At 53.1% G+C, this 20008-nt stretch overlaps 1 protein-coding gene across 1 annotated transcript; it reads left to right on the forward strand.

Moving 5' to 3' along the window:
* The first annotated feature begins 12611 nt into the window (after window positions 1-12611).
* Window positions 12612-15179, forward strand: NKX2-3 (NK2 homeobox 3). The gene is made up of 2 exons (XM_068961858.1): window positions 12612-12972; window positions 14437-15179. Exons 1-2 carry the CDS (start codon window positions 12612-12614, stop codon window positions 15177-15179), a joined length of 1104 nt encoding a protein of 367 aa, XP_068817959.1.
* The last annotated feature ends 4829 nt before the right edge of the window (window positions 15180-20008 follow it).

The following is a 20008-nucleotide window of genomic DNA, read 5'->3' on the forward strand; positions in this document are numbered from 1 at the left end:
CTGGCAGCGCGGCCCCCAAAGCACAGGGCAACCGGGTCCCGACGCCGCGCCTCCGCCAGCTCAGCACCTCTCAGGGGCCCCAAGAAATAACCAAACCGTCCAAAGGGCTGGCCCCATGTCCTCCCCCCAGAGTAGAGAAAGGAAGAGGCAAGAGGGAAAGAAAAGGAGAACCTCAGGGTCTGGGGAGACTGGAGACATGTGCACGAAGATTCTAGAGACCAAAGATCTGAGACTCCAATTCCACATTTACTAGCTGTGTGATCCCGAACGAAGGACTTTCTCTCTCTGAACTTCAGGAATCTTCATTTATAAAACGACAGAAAAAGTTACCTTACTAATTGATGTTCAAAATTAACAAATTAAGGTACTTCCCTGGTGGTCTAGTGGCTAAGGCTCTGAGTTCCCAATGCTGGAAGCCCAGGTTCGATCCCTGGTCGAGGAACCCGCATGCCACATCTAGGACCCGGTATAATCAAATAAATAAATAAATAAATTTTTAAATAACAAACCAAATACTTGTATAACCTGTAAAGCCAAAGTTATTAATAAGAGGTCCATGGACGGGCCTAAAGGGGTCCGGGAAACCCATGGAATAACTGACAAACGGTTCCATCCTTCTAAGGGAGTGGGTTCATAGCTCACATTACGGTTCTGAACGGGTGCAGGAACGTCAGAACTTTAAGAAGCATCGTGCTAGTTCTGAAGCGCGCCTGCATGGTTAAGAGTCAGGGTTCTGACACTGGCTCTGAGCCTTTGCTGAAGCCTCCTGTTTCCTTTTCTGTAAAATGGGATAATAGTTCTTAGGCCTGTTATGGAGTGTAAAAATGCTTGGCATGGTGTCTGGCACATAGTAAATGCTAACCAAACGTTAGATATTTTTATGCGTCAACCCTAGCCCTGTAAGCAGAGACGCTTTAAACCCAGGAATTCCAAGCCTAGCCTTTTCGAGCTCGTTGCTGCCAAGATCCCAGACACCTGCCCTCTGCCAGATGGTGGGCCTTCCCACTGCGCAGAGGTGGGTGCCCAGGCTGCGTGTTGCTCCGGATTGCCCAGGTGGCACAAAGGTGCTGTGGGGAGCTGCGCGCTCGCCGGCTGCCACTCTTCGAAGGCTGTTCTAACCCCGCCGGCCGCTAGGAGCCCGGGGCTCAGTCATAATCCGGATTTGCAGGCCGAAGCACTAAACTGGCCGCCACCGATAGGGTGAATCAAAGCGGCCGCCATCCTGGTAGCTCCAGGTCTTGTTTACTTATGGACGTGTGTGCGCACCCAAGCGGGACGACCTCGAATTTGGAGTCGGCCTTGAGAGAGGAGAAGTAGGAGCCCCCTCCTCTCCCACCCCCTTCCCCTCCACCCCGCAGGCACCTCCAGCCTCCACCCTCCGGAGGCCTAGGCTTCCTATCGCGGGCAGACACGTTTCCTTCCCTCCTAGGGTCAGAGGTCGAGCCCAGGAGAGGCCTGCTCCCTCTTCCCAGGAGGCCCACCCCGAGCGTCGGCCCGGAGCCCCGTTTCCAGCCGCGCCTCCTTCCCCCGTCCCTGCCCTCCATCCATTAGTGTAATCCTTTGTCCAAACACTGCGGCCGGGACGGCCAGACGTTGGTGTAAACAGACCCGGGGGGACTATTCTAACGATATAAATAAAATAACCATTAATAGCGCAAATTGTTCGATGAGCTGGAGGCCGAGCACCCTGGACTCCTGGCTTGCTGGGGTTTGTGTACACAGCGCGGACACCACGCATCCGTCAGGTAAACCGAGCGCAGGTGAGGTCCCCGCAGGCGCGTCAGCGGGACCGGCTGGTGACACGCACAGGCCAAGACACGCACGCGGAGAATGCCGCGTGAGTTCACCTAAGCGCCCAAGCCCAGCCTCAAACCTGGCGCCACAGGATTACGCCGGCTCTTCTCCAAAAAGTCGCGCTCCCAAGTGTCCAGCCACGGGCCCCAGGGGCGCCATCCGGCCGCGTCCGCAGCTTCGATGCCCCCAGGGACGCAGAGCTCACACCCAGAAACGGAAAAGATAGCCTCCACTAGTCCCGGAGTTAATCATAATAAACTAACATTTATTGAGCGTTTATTGTGCCAGGCACCATACCAAGTGGTTCACAGGGGTAATCTCCTTTAACCCTCAGAGCGACCTATGAGGTGGGTACTTTGACTATTTCCAGTCCTACGAAAGCAAGACTCAGAAGTCAGGAGTCCGCCTGGAAACAGAGTGGGACAGAATTTGAACCCATCACTCTGTTCTAGGAAGCGCAGCGCGCACACCCGAGGTTCCGACATTTGATCCAGTTCCTCCGGACCGGGTTTCCAGAGGCTGGAGACTGGCTCCAGAGTGTCCCCGGCCCCGCCGTGTTGCGGTGGTTTGTTTCCCAGTGGGAAGTTCCTTTTTCTGTGAAGGGCGTGGGCAGAGTGGCCTGAGAGGCCCGGACAGAGGCGAGGGGTGGGGCGCACCTCGAAAAGCCTGGGAGCTCGTTCCCTGGGAGTGGGGGCTGGCGGCGCTCCCTGGACTGTGGAGGGGAGTCCTCTGATATTAGGGCTGCAGGCGCCGCTCCCACATCGAGGCGGCCCACGGGCTAAGCTGTCAGCTCAGGGACACCAGGAAGGTCTCCCGGGGGGGCAGGTAGCCCTGGAATCCTGGTTCCTGGAGTCGGGCAGGAGCAGGACGTTCTCTGCTGCCCACCCCTGCGGTGGAGCCGCAGCCTCTGCAGGCCTGGAAGTTTTGCATCCACCCCCTTATCTGCTTTGTGACCTTGGACAAGTCATTTTATTTCTGGACCTCAATTTCCATGGCTCTAAATTGAAGGGAGAGGAACAAAAATCTGTTTCATAGGAATGTTGTAACAATCATATCATGCCTGTGATTTTTTTGTGTATTGGGTGGGAAGCTTATAATCACGATTAGTATTAACTCTAGGGCAAGAGCCTCAGAAGGCAAAGAAGAAGGCGGCAGCCCCTCTTCTTTTTGAAGAGAAAGCAAGAAAGAGGGAGATGGTGAGAAAAGAAGCAGCTCAGAGGGGTTGCTGGCAGCCAGAGGAGAGGCGGGGGTGGGGGGGAGGTCCATGCGCCCCTGCCCCATCCCCAGCCAGTTTATCTTACAGTTTCCAGTCAATCCCACCCCCGGGGCACATTCTTCTTGGGGGCTGTGGACTACCACTTAGGCCTTGCAGAAACACTTGAGGAGGGGAGAAGAAGGACTGTCCAGTACTGAGCAGGAATTGGCAAAAGCAGAGAGAAATGCCTGGGGAGTGCAGCCCACACAACAGTTCTCAGGCTGGTAACCCTGGGGCTGCCCAGGAAAGGGAGAAGGGTGGAGGAAGGGAGTTGAATATGGAAGGCAAAGAACTTAACAACCTTGGGCTAGTTTCCTCACCTCTCAGCCTCAGTTTCCTCCTCTGTAAAATGGTTACATTAATAGGGCCATAGTCAAGGATTCTGTTAGAAGAAGCAGAAACAATAACAATGGTGAACAATTAAGGAGCCTTCACAAAATACCTGGTGCTCTTCTCTGATCTCCATACCCTTGAGTCTCCCAGCCCTACCCATGTGGCTTACCTATGGGTTGACAGTTTATGTGAGAGTTGATCATTAAGCCATACCACAGTGCTTGTAGAAAAGCCATCCATGAACAGTAGCTAATGTTATCAATATGACCATTGCTCGTGAGAGTATTACAGTTATTATTATCAGCAGTATTATTCCGATTATTACTGCTGCTCCTTCCCAACTGTGAGGTGGTCTTCATGAAGTCCTCTTTATGAAAAAGGAAATAGGTTCAGAGAAGGTAACACAGCAGATCTGGTCCACACACAGAGATTAGAAACCATGTGAATTTGAAGGCCAGACTTTCTTGCCCATGCCAGAAGGAAAAGGAGAGAAAAAGTGCTGGTGTTGCTTGGTTGAGAAGGACGCCCACCACTGGGGTAGGTCTGGGACAGCAGATTTATTTACATTCCAGCAAGGACACTAATTGGCCAGATCTTTATCTAAACATGATAACAATGACATGAGACTTTGGGGATTTGTTTACTGCAGCTAAAAAATGATGCATTTGTGGGAGAGGGAAGCTTGGCCTGGGTGCAGGATTTGTTTGCTGTGGCTCAAGAGAGTGGGAGAGGGGGAGGCTGTTGGTGGTTCTGAAGGTATATCCTAAAACTTAAATGATTAAGAGAACTAATATCCTTGTTTGGGGACCAAAAAAAAAAAAAAACCCTTGCAAAGTTTGATTGATAAATAATGCTTTTTTTCCCCCAAGTGAAAAAACGGACACCCAAGAATACTGCTGTCTGATCTCAACTCAGTGGAGGAAAGATTCACAGCCTCCCTCTTTGGGTTTGGCAATCACCCCTCACACCCACCCTCAGCCACCAGCACAGGAACATTTACTACACAAGAGGGCTCTCTAAGTGCTTTCCTTCTATCGTTTCTTTAATCCTGACTGCAGGCCTATAAAGTCTACACCATTATTATCTCCTTTTATAGGTGAGACAACTGCTGCTTAGCAAGGCTGAAGGACTGCCCGAGGTCACAAGACTACAGTATAGGTAGAACATGGCTCCAAGCCTCTCTGGTGGACTCCAGGGTCGATGCTTTGGCCCAAGATAGGTGTGATTATGATTTAAAGAAAGCCCCATCTTCCTCGGATCCAACCCCAAAGGCAGTCTCCTCACTCTGTGGGCTCTCTCCTGCAGAGAAGAGTTTCATTGGTGCCAACTCTCACACAAGCATGCTTGTGTGGTTTGAGTACCTATAAGCTTACTGGCTGTAGGAGGTGTAACATGCTCATATGTGCCCACATCCATGCTCACTTGCTTTGTGTGTGGGCACAATTACATACACACACAAACACAGGCCACCCTCTCTATTATACTAATGGGTGAATGGGTGTGTATTTTTTTAAGTATAAATTGCAGTATAATTTCAATGTGGTTTTTATTACTTTCAAGAACACACACAGTCATTACAATTCTGGTAATAAAATCTATTCCCTCTTCTCTGACTGCAAATTAGACAGGTCCTTATGGGACCACTTTGTACAAGACTAATTGTAATGATACCATAAATTGCCTGTATGGAAATAGTGCATCTGATTGTCATGGAAGCTAGTTCTCATCTTGGATCATATAAACATTTCTCTCCAAATCTCATGTCACTGCCAGTAATTCACATTGTGAGGGGAAAACGAGGGAGGGGAATTCAGAATGAGTGTTAGCCCAGCCCTCCTGTTTTGACCACACTCTACTGTGGAAGCTACATTTATGGGGAGTCCTGCATGCCTTCTTCCCCCTGCCTATCCACCTGTGCACATACTGTCGTCTTCACACAGGAAGTCACCTTCCTTTTCATTTAAAGAGAAAGATATATCCATAGAAACATATATGTGAGGGAGGTCTGCATCTATCTGTTGGAAACCCATATTTATTAGAGTAATGCACCCTCAGAAATGTAGTTGCAGATGGGAGGTAAAAGGGTAGAAGTTGCCGGCTGCCCTACCTTGCAGCTGGGGACCCTGTCTCTTCTCCAAAAGGCAGTGTCTCAGTTGTCCCACTGGCCCCAAAGCAGCGAGGTAGGCCAGGAGTCCTCAGGGTGCCCCTGCTGGCTAGTGTGAGAGCCAGGGCCCCCCTGTCCTCTCCCAGATTTAGTCCCCTGTGTTTTAAGGCAGTCCCTGAAACACTTCCCAGCTGAGGTGATTCCAAGGCTAAATGGCCCCTTAATCTAGTAGGATTGGCAGGAAAAAAAGAGGAGAGAAGGTCATTCCAACCTGCTCTAGCCTGTGTGGAGTGGGGGAGGGGGTCAACCCTGGTCTGGGAGCCCCCATCTGTGCTCTCAAGGGATGCTTGGGGCCCAGGCCTTATGGCCATCTTCAACTCTGCTGTGATCCTCTCCAGGCTGCCACAATAGAAGGAAACGGAGGCTCTGCAGGATCTGCCTGCAGTGGGAATTTCCACGGGGAGGGTGGCCAAGCTCGCCATCTGGAGCCCCACAGGCTCATCAGGACCCATAGCTGAGGCTGCTGGGGGTTGGGGGCTGGGAGGTGGGAGAAGTCCCACAGGCTCCAAGGGTAAAGAGGAGCATCACTATCACACACCCGAGGGTGCCTGGGCATTTTTACCTGCAGCTCCTGAGACAGAGTGGACATTCCACAGGGGTGGAAAGGGGGAGGGAGCCTGGGGCTCAGCAGTGGGGACCTCTGGTGCAAGGGTCTGTGGCCCTCCATACCAAACACCTGCAAGGTCCAGGGACAAAAAAGGCAAGAAAATCATGGAGTTGAAAAGGGGGAAAGGGAATGAAATAAAACGGGGGAAGGGAGGAGGGCGTGGGGAAATAAGGGAGAGTGAGACAGGTGGGGGATAAGGAGGAGGCCGGGGAGAGAAGGTGAAAGAGAAAGGAGGTGGGGGAGGGTGGTCAGGAAAAGCGTGGAGTGAGGAAGGGCAGGAGTGGAGCGGGGGAGTAAGAGATGGGCCCAAAGAAAGAGAAAGCCTGGCTGTGAGGGGGAGGATGGCCACTGAGGTTCTGGGGTCCCGCCTCGCGTCTCTCCTAGGCCCCTGGGTGCCGCAAGCTGCAAGAGGTAAAGAGGTCCTTCTCGCGGGTTGGCGGGAGTGAGGAAAGGTCCAGCGGAATCCGAGAACCTACTGTTCAAGGACAGAGGTCCAGCCGGCGTCTCCCTGGGGCTCCTCGCTAGGGCCCCGGGCTCTTGGCCAGCAGCCGCAAAGAGACGCGCGGAGAAGCCCGGGAATCCGGGTCCCAGCCAGCGCGGCCGAAGTGCTCGGGCTTCAGAGAGACGCGGCGCCCTTGGCTGCAGGGCTCAGCGAGGCCTGGCAACCTGACAGACACCCCAGCCTCGAGGTAGCCGAACTCTTGACCTCCGACCCGACTCACCTGCGTCTCTGCAGGGCGAGGCCGCCAAGTTCCGAGACCTGGAGCTGCGGGACTGGACCTGGCTCCCCGCGCGCGTCACGCTTTCTGTCCCTGTGCCTGTGCGCTCTGGCGCGCCCCAGCCGCCTGGGGCCTCGGTCCTTTCCAGGTTGGGTCCCCGGCCGTTCGGAGCAAAGTCAGTAGTCCACGCTCTTCCACCCCCAATTCCCCGCAGGGTCACGCAAGATGGGACTATCCCAGGGCAGTGGTAATTGTTGGGTGCCCCCAGAGCTTCAGGGAACCAAGGGGAAGTGGGCCTCTAGGCCCGCAGATAAGATCGCCCAACAACGGAGGGAAGGTCCCGGTGCACCTTTGGAATCGCTCTCCCGGTGCCGACCAGAGAGCGGGAACTCCAGGCTGGATACAATGGGGGCGGGATAAGGCGTTACTTAAAACGACAAGGCTTCATTCAGCAAGAGTTTCTTTCCAAGTGAGAAAGGCTGTGTTGTTGCTGTTCCTCTTCTTCTCAAACGTTTTGAAGTTATTCGCTCCAACTTGACCCCCAGGGAGATATGGGAGAAGAGTTCTGCGTCCGAGGAGGCCGAGATTCTTCGGTTTGCCGTTGAGAGTAAAAAAGATCGCGCTAGGAAGAGTCACGAAAAAAAAAATCTCTACTTCTTGCGCATGATAACCACATCCCTCCTCGAAACTAGTGCTTCGAGCAAGGAGGTGCTCGGGTTTAAGTGAATTAATTCTCTAAAGACTGCAGCCGCCTTTCTGAAGTCAGATTGTATTTTAAACGGTCTAAGGACACCGAAATTTCGATACAGGAAGTTAAACACACTTTAAAAAAAAAAAGTTAAGGAATGCACCCAGAATTCCAATTTAATCCCCAAGTTAAAACTGCTCACTGCACTCCCAAATAACACACGCAAATAGTACAAATAAATGTCTGTGTATAGGCATCTTTTATTTACGTGTTTTTGTTTGAAAAAATATTGACTTTCACTCAACAAAGTTAGCTTTTCTGACTTCTGTGTTTTATTGGCAAAACAACTTTTTTATAACAAAAGCTTTATTTATATTGTTAACTTAAAATTTTTTGGAGTGAAGCAGATACACATAGATATGAAAGGTCTTCATCCTGAGAAATCGAAACTTGCTTCACTGGCAAGGGCCTGAAATTAACAAAGAGCTACAGGGATTACTGAACTTGGACAAATTTTCTCCCAGAGAAGGGAAGTGGTGGGTTATTTAGAAAACTCAATTCTATACACAATCTGGGGAAGTCTGGCATTTATACAAACATATGGAAAACAAGCTAAAATTCTCAAAATGCCTTTTAAAAATCTCTCTTACCAAATTGCTGAAACTTGGGGGGAAAGTTCCTCTTGAGGAATTAGATCAGCTTAATACTTTATGGGACTGATGTACCTAGTTGACATTTCTTTAAAAGTAGATAATGTATTCCCCTTTTCACAAAACACTAGCCTCTAGAATGCTCACAAATCTGGATATGTTCTAACATCTCTCAACTAAAAACCAAATCAAAACACATGCACATACATGCACCACCAACAGCAACTACAACAAAATAACAAAAACCTACTTAATGCTCTTGCGAAAGAGGAATTTTTTAACTTTTCTTGTCTCTTTTTTTCCCCCCCAAAGATGTCATTGAAAATGAAGTTTCTGGGAGAGCAGTAAAAAAAAAAAAAAAAGAAAGAAAGAAAGAAAAGACAGGAAGAAGGAAATTTTTCAATGGAAAAAATCGCCTAAAATGTTATCACACAGTTTTAGCTAGCAGAGTTCACCCCATGATGGTTTCTCATGCCTTGAAAGAAAACTACTCCTGACTATAGTATACATTTAGATTAGAAAGCCACTAAAACCTTCAATTTTTTTTTTGTAGCCATGGCTACATAAATAAATGGCTATTTAAACAAGTGAAGGATAACGGAATAAGCTGTAGCATATATAATTAAAGTGATCAATTTTCTGCCTATTTATATGTATTTTAAGCAGTTTTTGTGTATACAATAATAACTTATGGGAACACTTTACAGCTTTCAAAGCACCGTCACATTTTTCTTTGATAAAGTTTGCTGTAATGATTAGCATGTTGTTTTTCTCCACAAAAGGTATAGTTTTCTTTGTCACCTTTTTATGCATCTGTTATAACACTTTCCCTCAAAGAATCTATCATTTTACTGTGCCCTGTAATCACATATGGGAGGAGAAAGACTTGTATAAATGTATAATGTGACAAAACGGATGATAGGCAGATACAGTCGATTAAAATAAAATCAAACGCTGCCATGGATGCAACCATACGTACTTTATCTGACAGTAATTAGCTAATCTATCTGGAACAAAAACCTATTATTAGTCGAGCACAGCTCCGGGATTTCAAAGATCCTCTTTTCCGACAAAAGAATGCAAATGTCCTAGCATGAGATTGTAACTGGATAGGCGCTGGAACCAGATTCCACATTCTGATAAGCGACTGAAGAACCGACCGCCGCTGCAGTGTAACTACCATTCTGGCGTTTTCATTCCGGACAGCCCCGCACAGTAGGCTGCGCACAAGCTTGTTGTCGTCGGGGTGCGGGCGCAGGCCAGGCAGGCTCCCTAGATGTGACTGGCCTGGCGGGTATTCCTGCAGGGAAGCTCCGCCGCTGGGGAACCAAATGGACCAAAGGGAACCTGAACAATCAGATGATCCCAGCCCCTGCTCAGGGCTTAAGGCCGAGATCTAAGTCTCCCACCAGCTAGACAAGCCCTGCGCAGAGCTACGGTTGGGGAGAGAAATGGATGCGGCGTACAAACCCCTTGCTAGGCCCCTTCGCCTGTGCTCCCACGCTCTGGCTCCTCAAGGGTCTCCAATCCCTCAGGGCGTCCTGCGAGGAGCAATCTGATCAAGGACCTCAGGAGAGAATTTTTCAGACCTGGGCCAAGGATATCTAGCGGGGTAGCAGTGATAGTGGGTTTGGAGGAGATCGAACCGGGTGGGCCTGCAGGTGGGAAGGAGGCAGCCTTCCATGTGCTAAGGGAGAAGGCGACTCGGTGGACTCGGCGGCAGCAGCGGCTGTGTGGGCGTGTCTTGGTGTTCCCGGCACCCCGGGCCTTGGGTTCTAAGATACGGATTTGGGGGATGAGCTTAGGGTAGGCCTAGGAGCGAAGCGCCGTGGAGAAGCAAGAGAAGGTAGCAAGGAGAAATGAAGGTTTTGGTTGGAAACTGGGGACAGATATTTTCTGGAGCTTTTGTCTTTCTTTTTTCTGAATCTTGATATCACTTCAAGAAAACCGCTTAAAGAAGCAAAAAAAAAAAAAAGTTTTTTAAACTAGGAGACGAGCGGGCAGTAGAAATATTCCCAACGACAGTCTAGTCCTCGGGATGGGGGTGGAGGAGTGGGATTGGAGGCAGTTTCCTTCTTTTATGCTCGTCTGCTACCGCGACGCACGTACTCAAGGACTGCCACCCGGCAGTGCCGCGCACTCACCCTCATCTTTCTGGATCTTTGAGTCCAACAACTCGCGATCTGCAGCAAAAGCAGGCGCATTCTTCTCTCCGCAGCTCCGTGGCCTGGTCTGGAAACACCAGCTCTGCCCAGGGCCTCAATAATCTTAGAAGTCAGAACGGAAAGGCATCGGGCGCCTTTGCGGCTGAAGGATGGTCATCCCGGCGCAAAGCCCAGCTCACATAGAGTCTCCCGCACAGCCTGCGGGCCGCCACCAGCTAAGTACTCCCGGGAGCACGTGGCCGGCGCTGAATCCCAGTTCCCCAGGAGGCCCCAGGGGCTGACTCCCCGCACCATTTCCGCTCCGTCCTGAACAGCCCCGCCTCTCCCCCCTCGCGACTGGCTGTTCATTCTCTCCTCGGCTTTGGGCACCCACTGCTCCCGCCGTTGCGGGGGGGTGGGGGTCCTCCCATGACAGCTCTCCGCTCCCGTTCCCACTTCCATCCCGAGTCCGCTGCAGCCGGGAGGTGTTGTCCACAGTCCCCACATCTCCCACCTGCCCCTTCTAGCTGAAGCCAGTGCTCCCTCCGCTGTACCATCTTGGGGCCAAAAAATGCTAGGGGCGGCTAGGGCCAAATGAGGCGTACCATGGTTGGGCCAAATCGGTCCCTATTTTTTCAAGGCCAGCACTGAGGACAGGTTTTTCTGTAGGTCTCACAGCAGCAGGAGCTGCTGCTCGGTGGGCTAGAGGTGGTGGTGAGCAAATGCCTATTGTGCAGGAAGATGATCTCTATCTGTGCTGGGTTTCCAGAATCACAGGGGACACCACAGATTTGCCCACAAAACAACCAGGGCTCTAGAAGGGCGCCAGAAGTGTGGGTTGGAGAAATTAGAAAGATGCCTGCGATGGTCAAGGCCTAGACCCAGGTGTCTGATTTCAATAGACGGAAAAGACAGCTTCCATGGCTGGGTCACCTCCCTTGTGAAAACAGATCCTGCTCTCAAGACCATATGAAACTACACAGTGTGTGAGGCCCTCCAACCCCGAACGTCATCACCAATGCAGTCAACAAACACTGATTTCTGATGCAGAACAGTAGTCAATGACATGTATTGAGCACTAACATGAGCGGGCCCTGCACTAAAATCTTGGCATGTTTTGCCTCATTTATCACTGGCAACAACCCTGAAGAAGGTATTACTGTCTTTTTGTAAGCAACGAAACTGAGGCTTAGAAACGCCCAGGCCAAACACTGACTAGGCCAGGATTCAAACCAAGAGCTGTCAGACCACAAAGGTCAGTATTTACTCCGTCGTCCTGTCTCTCACATACCTGCTCAGTGAGGCCGCTGGAAAAGCTACAGAAGCAAATGCAACTGGGGCTCTGCCCTCCGGGGGCTCATGGTTTACTCGGGGAGACCAGGCAGGCAATATAGCTATAGTACTAGGCAGGAAGTGATAAGTGACACGAATGTCCATTACTAACACGCGCTGCAAGTTCAGATGCGAGAGAGATGACTTCCGGCTAGGCGATGAGGGAGCGCTTCCTTGGAGGAGGTGGCATTTGAGCAGAGCTTCAGAGAACAGGCTTGTCATGGTGACAAGGGTGGAGAAGACTTTCCGAGTTAGGGAACAGCTTGAGCAAAGTCAACAAGGCGAGAACGCACACGTCGCCAGTCCATAGATATATAAAACATTCCGTCTCCTTGGGGATCCAGTGCCGGGTATTTACAAGCCAGGAAGTTTTCCTGCCTCCGCAGCAGCTGGAAAAACCAGGTTCCTGGGCTATCCTTCCTGGCAGTTGGTTCTCAGGATGCCTCCCAGAACTGGCTTTACTCGGGAAGATGCGGACAGTCGGGATGGGAATCGGTCGTTCGAGTACCCCAGGCAGTGCAGCCTCTCCCGCAGCCACTAAGACTTCGAGACTCTATACTAGCCCTTGTCTATTTCTGGTAGCTCCGCTGCACCCCCACTCAGTGGATGCGGAGGGGTGTGGTCCACAGGAGCTGGAACCAATGGGGATGGAGGTCGGAGCGAGAGCCCCGCCCCCGACGTGACGCACGACCCCCGGACTCCTGCTTCTCAGCCCCGGCCCCAGTCCCTGCAGTGGCTGTAACAAAACCCAGACCCCCACGTCCGGGCCAATGGAGGCGATTTAGACTGGAGTGGGACCGCGTCTGTCAAAAGCCCGACTCGGCAGCAGCGGCGGAGTCCAGAAGGAGAGCTGGAGCCGCCGCGCTGCCTCCCCGCCCCCGCCGGGATTTATTGAATATTTGGACTGGACAATTAAGTGGCCCTGATGATGTTACCAAGCCCGGTCACCTCCACCCCTTTCTCAGTCAAAGACATTCTGAATCTGGAGCAGCAGCAGCAACAGCACTTCCACGGCGCGCACCTGCAGGCGGACTTGGAGCACCACTTCCACTCGGCGCCCTGCATGCTAGCCGCCGCTGAAGGGACTCAGTTTTCGGACGGAGGGGAGGAAGACGAGGAAGAAGAGGGCGAGAAACTGTCCTATTTAAACTCACTAGCTACAGCCGATGGCCACGGGGATTCGGGGCTCTGCCCCCAGAGCTTTGTCCACACGGTCCTGCGAGACTCGTGCAGCGGGCCTAAGGAACATGAAGAGGAGCCCGAGGTCGTGAGGGACGGGAGCCAAAGTGAGTAGAGGGGAAAGGAAACACGCATCTGGGGCAATGGCGGCATGCCCCCAAACAGCCCGCCAACCTTGCCGGCACGGCTGCCCGCCCCTCTAGCTCCTGGCTGGTGTCATGCCAGTGTCTGGTCAGCGACAGCTCCGCAAAACTCAGATGCTGCAAGGGAGCCAGGGCGGAGGGAGAAGGCCAAGGTGACTCCGCCAACTACTCCCCCCAGAGGGAGGAGGCGATGCAGCCGCGGAGGTTATTGCTGCCCTGATGCAGATAAGCAACGTGGGCTCAGCTGCCGGGTGCTGACAACTGTAGCTCTTCTCAGGAGCTAGAGGGGCATGAGCCTCAACTTTTCCCACTTTCCCTCTAGCGTGAGATGCGTCTTTTGAGGCCAGGGCAGCCGTTCCCGCTTCCCGGAAAAGGTAGTCCAAGCAGGTTGTGTGCCTGGTGTCCGCAGGGCGCAGGAGCTTAGGTAGAATTTTAGCGGGGGTGCTTTCCTCACTTCTCCGCCTGGAACTCTGCTTCCTGGCACCCGGCAGAGAGCAAGGGGATGGTGGGAGAGCGCATGGGAACATAATTCATTCCTCACTCGCACCCTTGAGGCAACCAGCCTTTTTTGAAAATCTGTAACGTTTTGCTTTGTGTCCCAGATTGCGTGGCTTCGGGCTGAGTGAAAAACGCGCTGAACTTAGATCCTGTCTGCTCAAGTAGGACGGGAGGTGAATTGGGCAGGGCAACAGAATAACTGAAAAAAGCCTCCAACGAAGTGTTTGTGAGGAGACAGAGCCGAAAGAATCTCCTTCCCCAAGAGGTTTGTTGTGGCGGAAGCCAAGGCCTGTGCTCTGACAGCTCCCCTGGGCCTAAAATCGACATGAAACTAAGTCAGTCAGTCAAATTTCTTTTTCTTTCTAAGGTAACGGTTGTCGTTACTCAGACACAGTTGTGGGTAGGCAGGCGTTTAAAGGTAAACAAACAAACAAAAAAACAGTTCCTGGGCAATAAGTAGTACACTCAGACATTGCTAAGCGGGAAGATTTTCGCACATCGCACGCATTTCGGCCGCCAAAAACCAACATGCCTCTCACACCTTCAGCTATTTATGACGGAAAAGAAGGCAACCGAATTTGCAAATACTGGAGTTATGTAGTTACAAACTTTCATCCTGAAAATAATCATTAGCAAGCCGAGCTGCACATTTAATACAGGGAAATCTCTCGCAGATGCTGAAGTTCTAAATAAACGCGCGCTAACTACCCCTCCCCACACTATGCGCCTCCACCCGTCGAGGACGTGGTGAGGGGCCTTGGGCGATCGAAGGGTCCCACGGCGCCAGAAGCCACAAACCTTCCCCAAAACCCAAGCAGTTATTACTGCACGCTCCGCGTTGCCAACAGAAGGGGTCACAGTGCTCCTGGACCGGAGCCGCAGAGAGGCCGGGAACAACTAAGAGACGCTGTTGTTTTGCTTCTTTCGCAGAAAGCTGCCAACTGAAGAAACCTCTGGAGGCAGCCGGAGACTGTAAGGCGGCAGAGGAGAGCGAAAGGCCGAAGCCACGCAGCCGCCGGAAGCCCCGGGTCCTCTTCTCGCAAGCCCAAGTCTTCGAGCTGGAACGCAGGTTCAAGCAGCAGCGGTACCTGTCGGCGCCCGAGCGCGAGCACCTCGCCAGCAGCCTAAAGCTCACGTCCACCCAGGTGAAGATCTGGTTCCAGAATCGCAGGTACAAGTGCAAGAGACAGCGGCAGGACAAGTCCCTGGAGCTGGGCGGGCACGCGCCCCCGCCGCCGCCGCGCCGTGTGGCGGTGCCGGTGCTGGTGCGGGACGGCAAGCCGTGCGTCACTCCTGGCGCGCCCGCCTACGGCGCGCCCTACAGCGTGGGCGCGGGAGCCTACTCCTACAACAGCTTCCCTGCCTATGGCTATGGGAACTCGGCAGCCGCCGCCGCAGCCGCCGCCGCTGCAGCCGCCGCCGCCGCGGCCTACAGCGGCAGCTACGGCTGTGCGTACCCGGCAAGCGGTGGCAGTGGCGGCGGCGGCGGCGGGGCCTCCTCGGCGGCCTCGGCCATGCAGCCCGCCTGCAGTGCGTCTGGAGGCGGCCCCTTCATGAACGTGAGCAACCTGGCCGGCTTCGGGGGCGGCGGCGGCGCGCAGCCGTTGCACCAGGGTGCGACGGCGGGGGCCGCGTGCGCTCAGGGCACCTTGCAGGGCATCCGGGCCTGGTAGGGACCGGGCGGGTAACGCGGCAGGCGACCCCACCGCAGCCTGGCGCCGCGGGACTGAAGGGCGAGAAAGGCTGGATCCAAGGAAGGACCAGGTCCCCTCGTTAAAAAATATATATACATACACGCCTCGCTCCCCAGGGCCTCGGAGCGCAGCTTACGCGAAGTCCGGGGAAGGGGGCTCTGGGGCGAAGAGGATGCGCCTGAGCCTTCATGGAGACTATCTCTGAGGCAGAAACGCTGGCTGGGTGCCGGGAGGACGATGGCCCCAATCTCGGCCCCAAGAAGAGTGCGAAAGGCTCGGACTCAGGCTGCCAGACGTCTCTCCCTTCTCGCGGCCTCAGCAGAGCTCTGGCGGAAAACTCAAGGACAGAGAACAGCATGAAGGAGAGAAAAACGCGCGTCGTGGCTTGAGAAATCCCCAGGCTCTACCGACCCTCTGCTCACTTTGCGGGGCCGGAGTGCCATACCACAGTCCATTTTCCTTTTCCCAACCGCCTGCCCTCCGCAACAGATACCTCGGCCTGGATCTCCAGATTGTCAGGGGGCGTAGAACTGCAAGAAAAATTAGCGGAGCGAGATCGAAAGTTGGGGGTTTGAACAAATCCGGGACCTAGGGGCCCACCGGAGGCGTTACCGGCTTTCCTCTGTTTCCTATTCTGTATTCAGCACATATAATATATATATATATAACTAAATATATCCACACGCCATGTACACACCCGCTGCCGTACACTACAGGAGTCAATAAACAAGGTGCAATATTTTCAAACGGTTGGCCGGCTACAGACTTTGTTTAGCCCACAAAAGTAGGGAGGGATCCTTCAACAGGGCGGCGGGGAAGGAAAAGATGCTCTGGGAAAGCAGTTCCGCCCTGGGCGATCGCAGGCCTGGTCTCTTCTGCCTCAGCCTCCAGGCTGCAAGTCCGGTCTCTAAGGCTTTGTTCATTAATTTCTCTTTACTGTCGTAGGGAGATCAGGGCCTTATGAGTTGGGACTTTGAAATCCCCCCAAGTTTCACCCAGATGCTTGGGCTAGTATCTGGGCCTGCGTTAGATCAAGGCTTAGACTCTGCCCGTCTCTAATGCCTCTAGAGTAACGGAAACCTCGCCCCTAGGCCTAGCCGTAGGCGGCGCGAAGGCAGCTCCATCTTCGGCCGCCGCCCGGCCTTCCAGCGCGCCCGGGGGCGCTGCGCCCCGCCGCGGCCGAGTTCTCCCCCTCGGTCGCCCTCCCTTCTTCCCCGGCGGCCGAGGCTTTATGCGGCTCCTTGTCACTTGCGGAGAATGCCTGTGCGAGGCCTGTGCTGCCACACGGCCGATTGTGAGCGTGCCAAGGCGGGTGAATGGAGAGGCCTCAGCGCGCCGCGCCATTGTGGGGTCGGGCCTCGCTGAAAGGCGGCTCCGGGCCGGGAAGGTGCGGAAAGAATGGCTTTTTATTGGAGTCCCGAACAAAAGGTGTGGTAGGAAGGCGAAGTCCCCTGCGCGAACAAAAACCTCAGCGCGTCGGGATTGACGTCCCCCCCGAGCTCCCCATTGCTTCTCAGAGCGGGGGCTTTGTGCAGCAGTCTGCTCAACAGAGGGACGGAGAAATGCGCGGGGGTTTTGTTCCCCACTTTTTGTGCGCTGGGGGAGGGGGCGGCCAGAGGGAACGGGGGCTGGGCGGGCAGCAGGGAGGGGCGCGCTGATTAGGCTGGGCCGGCCCGGGCGCAGAGACGTTCAGCGGGAGTCGGCTGCCTGAAAGCAGGGTCATTATTGCTACAAGTTTAGCAATTTCGCCCTTAGAGGAGGGGGCGGGGGCTGCTAGGTTGCTGCGGGGCCGCCGGGCTGGGGAGCTGCAGCGTCCCGGAGGAGAGGGAAGAAAAAAAGGGGAGGGGAGAGAGGGAGACAGGCCGGCAAAGGCAATCCACCAAACCCACTGACCGCCCAGGAAGAGGCTTGGACGCATCCAAAAGGGCCTAGCGGGAAGCAGGACAGGCAGCGTCTGGGGGCGAAGACCCGCCCTCCCCTTGCCTCCTTAGAAGCAAAAAGACCCCCGAGCCAGGCACACCAGGCTGCGGATCCCTCAGCTCCTCGCCGCCAGTTTCCTCCTCTCTCAAACCGCCCTGCAGTTGGGACACCACCGCGATGTCCCAAACCCCCTTCCTAGCGAGCTCGCCTTCTGGAGCTATTATCTTTCCTTGAGTTGCTTAGGCTAAAGGCTTGGAGGGAATTCTTGCCTCCTAAGACATTTCTCACTGCCTGCAGCCCCGGACTCCATCCATCCATCCATCCATCTATTCACTAGTATTCACTGATACTGATACTGCTAATACATGTTCACTTCACTGTTCTGGCCACTGCCGAAAGGTGAAAAATAAAAGTGTCTGCAGGCTTAGGACGTTGATTTGCAGGAGTGTGTGTGCCGGGGAGATAGACAACTAACAAATAAATGTAAAAATAGGTAGTTGATTCTAAGAAAGAGAACCAAGTACTGGAGGGAGGATTCTTTTGAGTAGGTGATCAGAGAAAGCCACATTGAGGAGATCAGATTCGCTTTGCAGTCGCCACCTCCTTGTCTCTGCATATGTCCTCCCCTCCTTCTGGAATGCTCTAACACCCTCATCTTTCTGGTAAACTCTTGCTCCTCCTTCAAGGCCAAGCTTCTTTCCTGAACCACCCAAGTGGGGGTAATCACTCCCTAATAGTGCCACCAGAGTCTTAGGTACTTTCCAGTATCACCACATAGTGTCATGAAAAAATTTATTTGTCTCTCTCCCTGCCATGTGAGGGCCTAGTGAGGTCGTAGGGGCCGGGCTGGCATCTTTTCCCCCTAGAACATATAACACAGAGATCATGGGGCCAGGCTGCTTCAGAGTGGCCATCCCCAATGCAGGTGGCCCCGGTGCTGTGGAACTTTGCACTGGGTGCTGGCTGCAAGGAAGATGGGCAGAGCTAGACTCTTGGACCACCTGGGTGGAGCCAGAACACCGGAAATCAACCACAGAAGACCTGCAGCCTATCCCCATCCCAGAGGAAGGCCGGGCCTTGGGCACCCCATGATGCTGCAGGGGGTGGGGGTGGATATGGCTTCCCCAAGGGATTGCTGCCCCTGGCCATACATCTTAAAACCTAGGGAAGAAGGTTGAGAACTTGGTGGTAACCTTGACACGAGGACACCAAGTTTAGGGTTAGAGAAAAAGATTCAAGGAAAGGGAAGGGTGGGATGGGGGTGGAAAGCTGGAATGTATGCAATAAATCCAAGACCTGCGTCTGAGACCCAAATCAACTTTCCCTACGTTCACTAGGTGAGAAATATGGTCAGTGATCAAGATGCTGCCCAGCGCGGAGCACTCACTTCTAAGCCTGGATTTCAGCGTGTGCGCACTAGAAAACCCAAGGCTCTGGGAACAGATTCCATAGCTCCGCTGGGTGTTTTCCTAAGTAAGCAACTCCTTTTTCTCCCTCTTGGTCTGTATCCTGCTAGACCGTGGCCTCTCTGTGCTCCCCAGCGCCGGATACCCACCTTCCTTGCTCGGCTTCCTCCTGGCCCGCCTTGGTCTTCCTTCACTCTGCATCCATCCCCTCCGGTTCTGGAAAAGGGGCGTGTGATTCTCATAGAGGAAACAGAGCTGGTTCTATGAATTGGCTCCTGCGCACTTTGCGTGTCTTGAGATACTTAAAGCCAGTCTGGACCAGCCCCCTCCCCGATCCCTACCCTTCCCCAGATCCTTCAATCTCTGGGTATAAATAGCTCACATCTCTTCACTGAAGGATTTCCGTACTGCTTACTTGCTGAGGTTCCAGTGCCTTGGCCATCAGAGGGTGAAAACCCTTGACTAACAGCTAGTTCTTCCTTGAGCTCCCTCTCTAGGGGAAAAGACACCCTCCCAGACCCAAACCACCGCCTAGTTACTGATTGTCCTGTGATCCAGGAGGAAATGTAAAATCCAGACAAGCCTTCTAATGACCCATGAGACTTTGCGCAGGTGAAGTAAACCGTCCCTCGGGTTTCTGAGCTCTAAAGCAAAGAAAAGCAATAATCCTTCCCCATCCAATAACTGGTGTCACATTGGGCTCAAGCAGTGAGTAGGCATTACTCATGGGGCATGTGGAATAGGTTCTAGAAGGACAGCACTTTCTTTTTCTTTCTTCAGAGCCTAATCTTGAGGGGTTAAGAGGATGAACTCTGGAGTCAGACTGCCTCTATTTCAATCTCAGGGTTACCATAAACAGCATTAGAGACCTTGAGTAAGAAACTCTCTGAACCTCAGTTTTCTCCTCTATAAAATGGGTATGCTTAATAGTGCCTTTCTTATAGGTTTTCTTTTCTTACAGTAGAACACACAAATATTATTCAACTCAATGAATGTTTATATACGTAAATGCTCATGAGCCAATCAATCACCTTGGCTTTGAGATGATCCAAAGGAGATGATCCAGGTAAAAGCAGCTTAGTGCAGCAGTGTCTGGTGGCTCAGTGGTAAAAAACAAAACGAAACAAACTCGCCTGCCAGTGCAGGAATTCGGTTTCCTGGGTCGGGAAGATCCCCTGGAGAAGGAAAGGGCAACCCACTCCAGCATTCTTGCCTGAGAAATCCCGTGGACGGAGGAGCCTGGCGGGTTACAGTCCGTGGAGTCCCAGAGTCGGACGAGACCTAGCGACTAAACAACAAGCGGTGTCTGGTAGGCATCAGCCAGGACTGTGATATAACTCAGAAGCCCAGGACTGTTTTCTGCCCTTGGGTCACTCATAGGTGCGCGGGGAGAAGGGAGCGGGCCGGAGCCATATGCTGATAAACCAGGGGCAGGGGCCACCTGGCGGGGCCGTTCAGGCTGGCAAACTTTTCAGAGGTTTG

This window comes from Capricornis sumatraensis, chromosome 23, assembly GCF_032405125.1.
Source record: "Capricornis sumatraensis isolate serow.1 chromosome 23, serow.2, whole genome shotgun sequence".
Classification (NCBI taxonomy): domain Eukaryota; kingdom Metazoa; phylum Chordata; class Mammalia; order Artiodactyla; family Bovidae; genus Capricornis; species Capricornis sumatraensis.